The sequence below is a fragment of the Parasteatoda tepidariorum genome, chromosome 8 (assembly GCF_043381705.1).
Source record: "Parasteatoda tepidariorum isolate YZ-2023 chromosome 8, CAS_Ptep_4.0, whole genome shotgun sequence".
Classification (NCBI taxonomy): Eukaryota; Metazoa; Arthropoda; class Arachnida; order Araneae; family Theridiidae; genus Parasteatoda; species Parasteatoda tepidariorum.
This window is the reverse complement of record NC_092211.1, coordinates 80,462,139-80,475,416: the sequence shown is the minus strand read 5'-3', so window position 1 is coordinate 80,475,416 and position 13,278 is coordinate 80,462,139. Positions and strand designations below refer to the sequence as shown.

The following is a 13,278-nucleotide window of genomic DNA, read 5'->3' as shown; positions in this document are numbered from 1 at the left end:
CAATTGTTTTAAAATTTTGTCTACCCCCCCTAATTCAAGTGTCTAGATTCCAAATATGTAAAAAAAAATATATGTTTATTCAGAGAAAGTACGTTTTTGTGTCTGATTTCGTAACTTAATTAATAGTTAGCACTAATTAATTAGCATATTTGAGGTCACCCCCAGGAAACATTAAGATTGACACTTAGTTCGTGAAAATCGGATCATTAGAACGAAAGTTATTCAGGGTGATATCTTTTTTTTTGCGGACTGTACAATTTCTATAGAACAGAAAAACACTCATCGACGCATTCAGTTAATTTCACCACTTCAACAATAATTAAATTTAATCTGTGGTTGAAATATATGGTATAAAATGCTAGTGGAGCAAAAGTACTTTTTATAATAGCGTTAACGCCAGCATGTTTTCCGGACACCACTGATGCTCCGTCATAGGCTTGTCCTATAGTTTTCTACAGCAATATTATTTTTTTCAAGAACATTAATGATTTTCAAAGACAATGATTTTGCATCTAACTTTGACAATTCTTCATGTACATTTCCTTTGTACAAATACCGTATGGCGATTGACAATTGTTCAATTTTTGCTAAATCTTTCGACTCATCTGCAAGAATTGAGAAAAACTTAGCCGTTTTCACTTCTTCAGATATTTCTACAGTTATTTGCTCTGCCATAATATCAAGCAGAGCGTTTTGAATGGAACGGTGAGTATATTTTGCATTTGATGAACCATGTTTAATTTTCTTATCGATTACGCTATCATGTTTTGCAACTAATGATAGCAAACTTAAAAAATTCCCATAGTTAGGGCTAAAATTTGTACTATTACCATTGCGTGTAACGTCAGCAATTCGAAAATTGGAGGTTCCTCTTATTCCAATCTTTTGTTCGGCAGTATGCGATAAAAGTTCACATACTGTTCTCAAATAGTGTCGATTTTCTTTTCAACGGTTTTCTTAATGTCTGTGTGTTTATTGATCTGGTCTGACCCCGTCAGACCAGATGGGAATTAGCAACAACAACAGCAATCCTTGAAGAAATCTTCTGGCATTGGAAACAATGTCGATCTTTCCTTTTAATATTTATTTGATTGAACGCTGTCTTGGGGTCTAGTGTACTCATATAATTATTTTATCTAGAAATTTCGAACAATATATCATCTAAAGTTGGAATTACAAAATCCTGTGGAACCGTTATCTCATTGAGTTTTCGAAAGTCTAATACGAGGCGATATTTACTGTTTTACCTAATAAATAATCCAGGAGCGTTATAATTTGAGTTAGATTTTGAAATAATCCCAGCCTTTTCTAAATCATGTATTTGTTTTCGAAATTCTTCACGCAAATGAAAAGGTATTTTGTAGGAAGGACATTTAATGGGATTGTTATGAAGTAATTGAATTTCGTGAGGATCAGTAATAGCTTCCGATAATTCTATTGTCTATCTAGCAAACGCATTTTCATGCTTTAACAAGATTTGTGCAACTCTGTGTTTCGTTTTGGAATCCAAATGTTTTAATTTAAAATCATGCTCGTTAATTGGTGGGGGTGATTCTCCGAATACGGGTAATTCTTCTGGCAAATCATCAAAATTATTTATTGAGCCTATAATTGTATTCTTATTTAACATAATAGCTTTATCTGTTTTATTATTTAAAACAACACGAGTTTTATTATCAATTACATTTAATAAATTATTGTTATCTTCAAAAGAAACCCCTTTTCTTTTTAATTTTTTACTTTTATCGACTGTTATTTTAGAACAATTTTCACGCAGCATTGGTACGTCAACGTAAACAACTGACGAAATTCCAGGTGGAATTAACAATTTCTGATTTAATCGTAATTTTATATGTTTACTGTTTTCATGAGTTATATTTGATACATAATTTAATGGAATTTTTTCTTCCATGATTTTAATGCTATCATCTTTGATATTAATACTTGCATCTCTGGCTTTGAAAAAATCTATTCCTAAAATAGCTTCATAATTTCTTGAAAAATCTTTATCCGTAACGTAAAAATTTTGTTCAACCGATGTACTTTTTATTTCTAGGATAAGTTTAAAGTGTCCTTTTATTTCTACCTAGCTACCATTTACTGCTTTTATTTTTATATTTGATTTTAATTCTGAAACTTGACCATTTTTATTTATTTTATCGAAAACTGTTGGACTCAATAATGAAATTGTTGCTCCGCTATCTATTAAACAATTAAATTTACATTGATTTGATACTACGCTAATAACGGGCAATTTAAATTGGTCTGAATTACAAGAATTTCCGGGAGATACAACAGACCCTGATTTTAATACCTCCCTCTGGAGTTTAAATCCCGATAATTTTGAGTATTAGCATTTCTCCTTTCATCTGAATTGTTTACAAAATTTCTTGTATTAGTATAATTTGGTCTTCTGAATCCAACTCTTTCTCGCAATTTTGATCTGTTTCGCTTTTGATCTCTCTCTTTTTTATAACAATTTGCTTCAATGTGCCTCTGAATCCCGCAATAATAGTACCTAACCGACGATGGGGGGTATCTTCTCGCAGTATGATTGTTTACCTCGGCCTCATTTGTTTTCTTTTGATTTTTTAATGTGTCTACCTCGACTGATAGTTTGGAAATTTGAGCCGTCAACTCGCCTATTAATTGTTCTTGAAATCTGTTAGTGACCGTTCCCTCTCTGTTTCTCGACGAATTCTCAAAAATCTTAAAATTAGCTTCTTCTCTAATCGCACACTGAACGGCGTTTTCAAATGTTTGAAGGTTGTTTCCTAACACCTGTCTCTGTAGTTCTGGCTTAATACCCGCACAAAATCTTGCTAATAATATTCCATTATTTGCTTCTCTCACTGCCGGATTTGCGCCATTCGCCTGAGCGGATAGAATGTTTTCGCCCAATCGACGAAGGCGATTGCCAAATTCAAATATGCTTTCTGAGTCGTATTGTGTACAAGTCGCGAGTTCCTGCAAATGTGTAGTTAACGGAATTTTTTTTTCGTCCTAAGTAGATGAACTAAATTATCATATTCATTAACTGCTGAATAAGTTTCGATAAATTTCTCCGCATCATCACATAATTTAAGTTTTAATACGGTAACTTTCTCCTCGTCATTCCAATTATTTATACGTCCTACTTCATCTATTTTTTTTTAAAACTATGAATTGAATCGTCCTTTCCTTTAAATTTTGGGATTTAACTCTATTAAATGCATTGAAATTCTTCGTAAACCTTGTTCCGCACCCGCGTCGTACGGCTCCGGTTACCGTCTACCTGCTCTATTTCTATTCATAATTATTCAGAATTAAACAAATTATACGAAATAAATATTTCCCTAACGTTTACAAAATACATAAAATAAATCTAAATTCTATTATGACCGGCAAGCATTTGAGACATGAAAATGAAATCGCGTACATGAAATTTTCAGCACGTGCCTAATTCAACATAAGGTATTTAACAAATTAATTCAAAAAATTCTAAACCAATTAATAAACCAAATTCTCTAAAACAATTAATAAATAAATGCATTTAAAAAACATTGCGTGAATGAAACTTAAAATTTAAGCTAGATTAATTAAGATTAGTAAAATACGGCGTTGTTCGTTAACCCGCGTGGTAAGGTGTCTCGGCACCATTGATACACCTATTGAAATCACTTTAGTATGTATCATGTTAATTTGAGTTAAAATTAGAAAACACACAGTTAAATTTAATTATGAAAATATTCTTGATTACAATTTGACATAACATTAAGTAATACAAAGGGGGAAAGAATCTAGGATTCACTCACCAGGTGTGTCATCTCGAAACCAGGTCACCTTTTCTCAGCTATGCAAACTTTCTACTGATTCCTAAATGGTTGCAACCCCTACAGCAAGAGGAAACTTCGCCAAACTCACCCTTTGGCTCACTTTATCGATGTTTTTGGCGCACTTACTATTTTGGGACTCCTTGCTCTGCATCAATACGTTACAATTAGTGCGTTCGCCATTTCTTTATACTTTATATTAAATTTTAAGAAAAAACTATTATTAGCGATTTGTGGAATAAATTTAAAACAATACTTTACATCGATAGTAATATTTAGTACTGATAAAATCTAGTAACTGAAGTATAAAACGTATGAAGAATAATAACAGTGCTCAAATGAAAAACTATATTACCCGAATAACTTACGAGTTAATGAACGGGTTTTTCAGTACTAGCCTTCAATCTTAATGGTTGGACGACGTAGCCTTAAATATGAATCAGTACAACCAATATTTTAAGATAAGAAATTAGACACAAAACTGCAATATGATAAATAATATCCCATTAGTCATGTCAGGTGAGTAGTGTAAAGTTCCTTCATAGTAATAAAAAATATTTCAATCTTGTCATATCTAACGTTTTGCGTTTTGACTGAATCGAAAAAATTTTCATACAATTGCAAAAATTCGTTTTTCCAAAGGTAATGTCATGCAGAAAATACAGTTTTAATTAGTTATAAAATTTTTTACATTTTTATTTATTATATGCGCTAGAGAAATTTTGAATCCCGATTTTTGAAATCCCCGTGTAGTAAATGGCGATTGATTCACGTTAAATCTGTCGAGTCGCAAAGTCCTCCATGTTCTCATAACAAAGCAAAACCTCTTGGGGTACTTATCCAGGAGTTTCCTTGTCTTCTGGATTGGGTTCAAAATTACAAGGCTACGGAGTTAAACATTAGTAGTCGTAAACCCGAAAATTAGGTCAGCTGTTCAACGACGGATAAAATAAAATAGCAAGATATACAAATTTTTATATAATTTTGTGGAAGGTAATTTTAAATTGTAAAATACAAAATTTGAATAAAATTGATTGAATAATTAAAGATAAATGAAATTTTAAGCAAACCGACGTTTTTGAAATTTGAACTCAGAAACTAATCGATCGATTGCTCTGAAAGTTTGTGTTTTGAAATTAAAAGGACGTAAAAATATGTAGAACATACAATTCAATATATTTTATTATTATTTAATAAACTAGTAAAAAATAACAAATAATTATTTAAAATTATTTTTGCTTAAAAATTTGTGCATAATTTTTTTTTTTCTTTTTTTTTGTAATTTAATGTATACATTTTTCAATACACTCAAGAAGTTCTCGAGATAATGCGCAATAATCGAAGTATGAAGTTAAAATTAAAGGACCCAAACTTTCCATCTCTCTTTTTGCCATAACTTTGGACACTATCATCTTCCAGATTGCGGCTGTTTCCGCATTTTGAAAATTAAAAACCTAAAACTAAACTTTTGACAAACTTGCATGTTTATCCTGAACAAAATGCGCTTTAGTGCTCTTTTTCGTAAAAATATGGTATTGACTCTTTATACGTGAATATACGATTAAATCAAAAGTTAATCAAGGTGTTCCCTTTTTCCATTTCATACACTGTACATAAAATAAGTCAATGAGAATCTATTATGTTGATTAATATATATTTTAAGATATTGAATACGGACAGTTTAATTGTTTCTCTGAATCAATCAACAATCTTTTTACTACTAAGAAAATGAAAAAAAAAAAATAATAAATTAAATCTGCCAAAAAAATTAAAATAAATTACAAATATTTTGTTACTGTTTGTTTTTCTTTTTTTTCCGACTGCTTATTTAATGCGTTGATTAAAATATAAACCTTGAATCCGAATAAGTAAATGATTTTCCTCATTTAAAAGTATTAAAAAAATGAAAAAATTAAAACTGAATTTTTTTTATTTTATTCTTTTACTTTCATTTTGCTTGAAAATTTCACAAAGCAATTATGTGATCCCATAAACCATTGATAAACATGTTACATAAAAAAGAATTTGTAAAGAAGAGGACCTGCCTCTCTCTCTCTGTTCCTCAGGCTTTTGTCAGTTATTCTTCCAGTAAAGAGGGGTGATTATCTATCCCCTCCTCAGTTCTCAAGAAAAAAGAATAACAGTTTGAAAGATAGTTTCCAAGAAAATCAAGATGTGTCTGTGGGGAAAGGATTTCTATGGGTCTTCGAAAAGTCTTCAATTTCAACCATGTCTAATCGCATCCGGACTCTAGTTTAACAATGTATGAGCAAAGTTAGGAGTAGTGCAGTGAAACTACAATTACATAGAATTTACAATATATTTTACTTAATTTTGTTACTAATTCTTAAAAATAAATAAATAAAAAGTCAACTACAAAAATTTTTATTAGGCATTTGTAAATGAATTTTCGACATTATTTAGAAAAAAAATGTGACCAGACTATTTTCCCGACGAGACTTTAAATTTTTCCCGATGGGGGGGCTGGCCATGCCCGACGGGGGTGCAATTGCCCCCCTGACCCCCTACTGGCGCCGCCCTTGAGTGGGTGCAATCAATTGCATGTTTTCTGAGTAAGAGTGCTGCATCAGATATTAATTGCACTATGGTCTAGAGCAGGTGCCCATTCAGGGAACAAGAAAGTGCACTTCAATCCCATCTCTTGAAAATACAATCAATTATAAAGAAAAAATAGCTTCTGCTTTTAAATAATTTACTACAATGTTTTCTTTCTTTTTCTATTTAAAATGTAAGGAACTATACTTTAATAGAATATTATGAAATAATCTAATGCTAGAACTCTTCACTGTTTTTTTTTCCTCCTTTCAAATCATATTTAATTACAAGTAATAAGGCATATTTTATATTAAATTTTTTTGTAAAATTTAACTTGTTTTAAATATGTAAAATTTTGTCAAAATTTTTTTTTATAATTTATTAAAGTTGCTCTTTAGTATTTCCCATGTTCGTGTGAAAAAAAGTTTTCAGAAATATAAGAAAATATTTATATTTAATCTTTTAGTTGATTTAATTTTTACTACTGATAAAATCTGTGTTTGTGCCAATGATTATGTTGAATTAGATTATTCCTTTCATAATAATAATTGAAAAGATGTTGACAATTATGATAAATTTTTCCAGGAACGATTTTACATCACTTGTTGTTGGAGTGTATTATTCTGTTGGAATGCGCAGGCTTCTTCATTGATGTTGTTGTGACTGGGGCATCCTGGAATAGAAATATGTGGAAAAAATTCGGCATTATCTTGGAGTCTGTTAGCTGCCAACACATGTGTGATGAACTTAGGAGGCTTTGGTTTGTGTCAGATTTTCCTCATCTAATCAAATGTCTTAGGAATATAATAGTTGCTCTAATTAACTTAAAGGTAAATTATGTACATTTATTTTTTGAACTCTTGTTTTATAAGTTAATACCATAAGCCTAGTTGAACCTCATTAACTTGAATTTTTTATAACATGAATTAATTTGTAATTCCTGGTGAAATCGCATAAAATATTATATTATGTATAATTAATGCAAAATGTATACATATGTACTGTATAATTTTTATTAAAATTAAATATATTCAGACAATAAACAAATGTTCTGTGCTCTTTTGAGCTCATGTTCACAAAGTGTAACTGTATATAATTTAAACATTTGTCAGTTTGAAAATGTATACATATTGTTTTTTATTTTTAACCTTCTCTGATATAAGAAATATTAGGGAAGGTAAAATTAATTTATATGTTCATAAAGTTGAAAACATTTTCTAATTATCATATCAAATGACAATTTAGACACCAGATGGTCCTATTAAGCTATCATTCTGGGATACTGTTATTGAATGTGATAACCCTAAAGACTATAGTTTGAAAGTTTGTCCGAAATTAGCACCAGAGCTTGTGAGACCAAAGTTTTACGTAGGTCCTAGGCACGTGCCTAGGACCTACGAAATTCAGGGGCCTACGAAAAACTTAGGAGAAAAAAATTTGTTGACAAAAATAATTTAGCTTTAAAAACAACAAGTGTATTTTGCACAAAATTATGAAGATACAAATAAAAATATATTATTTTTCGGTTATAAATTATTTTGCAGAATCTTATGATCTATTATATTACTTTTTTGCAATGTTTGGATTCAACGAAATCTTGTATTATGCTGTCGAATTCCAAACTACGCAAAATGTCGTATTCAATAGACATAAGTGCTAGCGATGCCAAACGATCTTGATTCATTGTTGAACGAAATAATTTTTTATCAATTCGCGATCGCAACGCTCGAGTACGCCCTCTATCGGGAGCCTGTAAATATCGGACATTAATTTATCACGTTTTCATTTAGTTCCATAAAAGTCATCGGCCATGACGGACGTCATTTTCTTAGCAGCAATAAAAATCAAAATTTCCCTAAGGCGAGGGCNTTCACAAGGTGTAACTGTATATAATTTAAACATTTGTCAGTTTGAAAATGTATACATATTGTTTTTTATTTTTAACCTTCTCTGATATAAGAAATATTAGGGAAGGTAAAATTAATTTATATGTTCATAAAGTTGAAAACATTTTCTAATTATCATATCAAATGACAATTTAGACACCAGATGGTCCTATTAAGCTATCATTCTGGGATACTGTTATTGAATGTGATAACCCTAAAGACTATAGTTTGAAAATTTGTCCGAAATTAGCACCAGAGCATGTGAGACCAAAGTTTTACCAAAAAATGAATGTGGCTTTAGCTTTTCAGGCAACTTAAGATCTCTTTAAATTTTCTCGTCTTTAGAGATAACTTTATTTGAAAATATATTTCTCTTAGTGTTTTAGTGCTTCTGTTGCTGCTGGCATGGAATTATATAAAGATCACTCAAAAAATTTAGCCGACAGTGATGCAACAATTACTTTTATCAAGCGTGTAAATAAGCTAATTGACAGCAGACCAACTAGTTCTGACCATAAAGTAAAGAAATTTCATACTATTTTATTCACTGATGTCTGTTATTATGTTTCATATCGAATGAATTATGAATATTTGAATTTTAATTCTTTAAAACCTCAATTTTTTTAATAGCACATTCAAGACTTTTTGAGCTACCTTAATGAGTGGGAGACATTTGCTCGCGAGAATAATTTTCATTTTATTTCTGACTCTACTTGTTATGGGTTGAAAGATTTTTTAAAAGCTGCATGGGATATTTGAATTTTTAACTAGCCAGTGTAAGTTCAGCTACTTAATGACTGCTCGGTTAAATCAAGATTCGTTAGAGGTAATAAAAGATATATTATAAGATATTTATAATAACTTATGTTAGAATTGTTACATTAAAATTAAAAGTATTTATTATTTCTTAGAAATTCTTTGGCATCATGTGAAATGCTTGTAGATCTAACAATCATCCCAATCCCAACACTTTCCTTCAGGTTTTTCGCTTTGTGGGTACATATGTATTCCCTAATAAAGCTTCCGAAAAATTCGAATGTGTCTGGAACTGAGTTGTTAGAGACTCTGGTTGATTGCAGTACTAGACACTCCAGCGACAATAAGAAGATATTTTTAGAAGAGAAACTAGATGCAGAGTAGTGTCATAGATAAGTGTCTAGATATTAATGAATTTTGGTTAAATTTGCAAGAAGAATGTGACCACTATTATACATCCGCCTTAAATTCAAGTGATGTTGTAGGTTACCTTGCAGGTTTCATTGCTAGGCGTGCATCCAAATTCACAAATTGTTCACTTTGCCTAGCAATGTTAATCGACAATATTTGTTCTGTAATGGATTTCGATGTGGATAAAAAATGAAAATTGCACATTTGTGCACTGTACTTCTATATTTTTTTTATTGCTGCTTAGAGAGACAATTACGAGCATGTGTGCTCTTCGGTAGATATACATCAACTGACGCTTGGCTCTGAAAAATAACGCCAAGAAGCCAACGGGCGTAGCAACATACCGGCCCGCTTTGCAATATCCATGATATTCAACTCAATTGTTCAAATTTTAAAAATAACACACACAAATAACAAGGAGTGCAATTATGACATAACAAAGTAAAAAAAATAAATACATAAGACAACAAGAACAGAGACATAAGAACACAACATATCAACTAACATGACAGGAATTAAATGTTTAACTAAAGATACGGATATTTCATGTTAAAATTACTATAATGGTTGAAATTCACTTAGTAGATTAAATTAACAAATGAATGCAATGTATTTTGACAAATGAATGCAATTAGTGGATTTTTAAAGCACAAAGTTTTTAACTAAAATTGTATTCAATAGGAAGTAGACAAATTTTAGAAATAGGTCTTTTAAGTGGTCCAGATTTGGTATTTACTATTACAACTCGGATCTTTCCATCAGAACCAGGAATAGTTTAATGGATTCTTCCCATCATCTATTTAAAAAGGGCCAAATTGTCCTCCTTAATAATAACCATATCATTTTTCTTAACATTATCAGAAAAATACCATTTCTTACATTGTTGCAAATGATTAAGATAATCTACAGATCAACGTTTCCAAATTATCTGTATCATTTTTGACAGTTTACGCCAATAAGCAGGGCCGGATTAACCTATAGGCACATGCCTAGGACCTACGAAATTCAGGGGCCTACGAAAAACTTGGGAGAAAAAAATTTGTTGACAAAAATAATTTAGCTTTAAAAACAACAAGTGTATTTTGCACAAAATTATAAAAATATATTATTTTTCGGTTATAAATTATTTTGCAGAATCTTATGATCTAATATATTACTTTTTTGCGATTTTTGGATTCAACGAAATCTTGTATTATGCTGTCGAATTCCAAACTACGCAAAATGTCGTATTCAATAGACATAAGTGCGAGCGATGCCAAACGATCTTGATTCATTGTTGAACGAAGTAATTTTTTATCAATTTTAATCTGGAAAAAGATCTTTATCCTTCTGCATTTGATCCAAGAATCGACAAATATATTCTTAATGCAATGTGAACGTTAGGAAAAGTATTCACAAGTTTAATTTGAGCCTTCAACATTTTTTGTGCAGATTTATGTTCATACAAATTTGAAAATGGTGAAAATTCATCTACAAAGTTTTCCTCTAAATCGGATGAGTAAATTTTCACCAAATTTTGCGCTTTTAGTTTAATCTCAGATTCTGACAAATTTTTGTGAACAAGAAAACCGAAATTATCGTACAAATCACTGTAAGCTTTACGCCTTTTAGTCATTTCTGAAATTAATACATCTAAAATGGCGTAATACGTTCCTGACAAAAACATTTGTCTTGGATTCGAGTTTGAAATTACTTCTTGTTCTTCTGTTTCGTCGAAAAGTCTCTTTCGTTTTCGTGTTCTCTTTATATTCAGTATTCGGCAAAAGAACTTGTGCTTTCGATTCTAATTCGTCGAACGATTTTTCGGTGTGCATGTTTTGAAAATGTTGCAATAAACTATTGTACAATTTGACTACTGTGCACAATTCTATCCCTGGTTCCTGGAGAGCGAAAGTGATCATATTAACTTGTTTTAATGCATGCTCCCAAATTACGGTCATAAACGCAGTTTCAAAATTACTTAATTGAACAATCAATTTTCTTGCCTCATGTTTAGCATCTTCCTTTTCAATATCACTTTTGTAAAAAACTGTTAATATATCACAGATTTTTTTATAATATTCAATTAAAGTTTTAACTGCCGAATGGTGCATTGACGATCTGGTTTTTGACAAATTTTTAATCGTTGTCTTTAATGCACTTAACTTTGACCAAATCCGAGAGGTTGCAGCGAAGAATGTAAATAGACATTGCGAAAGTCCGAAAAAATTTACCGCATTTAAGCAACTTTCTGCAGCTGCAACTCTAAGTTCAAACTATGGTTAGCACAAGGAATCCAAACTGCAAGATTGTTTATATTTTTTATTCTACTCTGAACTCCCGAATATGTTTCACTCATGTTACGAGCATTGTCATATGACTGCGATCTGCAATCTTGTATATCAAGTCTCCATTTCCCGAAATTTGAAAGTACAGTTTCAACAAGATATTTACCTTCATGTGATTCAATGGGTACAAAAGCTAAGAATCGTTCGTATACATCGCCAATTTCAGATACATATCGAGTGGTAATTGTCAATTGATCAACGTGGCTTACATCAGGCGGCGAGTCAAAACTTATACCATAATACTTGGCTTTCTTTATTTCAAACAAAATCCGTTCCAAAACTTTTTTCCCCATCAAATTAATGAACTCTTCACAAATCGTTGAAGATAAATATGAGACATTGCCTTTTCCTGGATTACCGTATTTGACTGTGTGCTTTCGAAGAAAGGGATCGAATTGTGCTAACAAATCAATACATCCTAGAAAATTCCCATTATGCGCATTATTATGAAGCTCATTATCACCGCGAAAAGCTAAACCTCTTTCTGCTAAAAATTTAATCACTGCAGCAACTCTTTCTAAAACTTTTGTCCAATATTTTATCGTTTCTTCTTGTACTCTTATCAGTTCTTTGTCTACTTGAATCGTTTTTTGATAATTTAATAAATTTACTTGCGATGTAATATGATTTTTCGATTGTTCATGAGAAGAAATTAAAATATGTGCATTTTTCCAATCACTGAAACCAGTCTGAAAAGCATTTTGTGAAATTTCGGAACTAAATAATTTACTCACATGACAGTATAATTTACCTGTAGACATTGATAAAATCAGTTAATCTCTTTTAATAATTTCATCATTAGTTAACTTTCTAAAAAATAAGTCTTTAGTTATATGCCTATTTTTGTCACCTATTTGTCTACAAGTAAATTTGAAATCGCCATTTAAATCTTGAGAAACAGGGTTTTTTGCAATGTAATGTTTCAGATCTACAGTCACGTTCCATTTAGCAGGATCAGAACTAAAATTTGTTTGTAAATCACGAATCAAATCAACTTTTTCCGAGTGAATTGTTGCATTTTGTACAGAAGAATTTTTGTTTGAAATTTCTTTTATATGTTCGAATTGTGACAACTTTTCTGGACCTGGCATTTCTTCGTGAAGTTCCACATCAGAAATCAGGTTTTCCGAAATATTTAACTGATTTTGCTCTTCTTTTTCTGCATCACCTAAATTGTACATTTTATAGAAAGAGAAAAAATTAGAAATTCACAATTTTTTACACTGTGATTAAATTGCTTGATATTTTTTCAAATCACTAAAAACAGTATTTAGTGGCATACTTACAAGGTTTTACAAATTTTAAAATCGATCCTTCCATTTTTTTTAAATTTTTCTCTTTTTAATCTTTTTTTTTTTTCTTTTTAGGTGACCAGACTCGTGTCTTCTTAAATAACCGTCAGCCATTTTAGTTTAATATCACCAAACAATGAATGCAAATCCAATTGTTGACTATAATTTATGATCCTGAAATATCTATATATATATTTCTCTTACACGGCGATAAAAAAAAGCCTCATTACAACTCCCC

At 30.8% G+C, this 13,278-nt stretch overlaps 1 protein-coding gene across 1 annotated transcript; it reads right to left on the bottom strand.

The window, feature by feature from the left end:
* Window positions 1–11,639: 11,639 nt before the first annotated feature.
* Window positions 11,640–12,929, bottom strand: LOC107451714 (uncharacterized). Its single transcript, XM_016067892.2, has 2 exons — window positions 12,599–12,929; window positions 11,640–12,499 (listed from the first exon to the last, which is right to left on the bottom strand). Exons 1-2 carry the CDS (start codon window positions 12,927–12,929, stop codon window positions 11,640–11,642), a joined length of 1,191 nt encoding a protein of 396 aa, XP_015923378.2.
* Between the last annotated feature and the right edge of the window lie 349 nt (window positions 12,930–13,278).

What these genes read in the sequence shown, in the direction of transcription:
- LOC107451714 (XM_016067892.2), bottom strand. Translation starts at nt 12,929, where the DNA reads ATGTACAATTTAGGTGATGCAGAAAAAGAAGAGCAAAATCAGTTAAAT. An exon ending in ATTTACTTGTAGACAAATAG is followed by an intron (nt 12,500 to 12,598) that starts GTGACAAAAATA and finishes CAATGTCTACAG; the next exon opens with GTAAATTATACTGTCATGTG.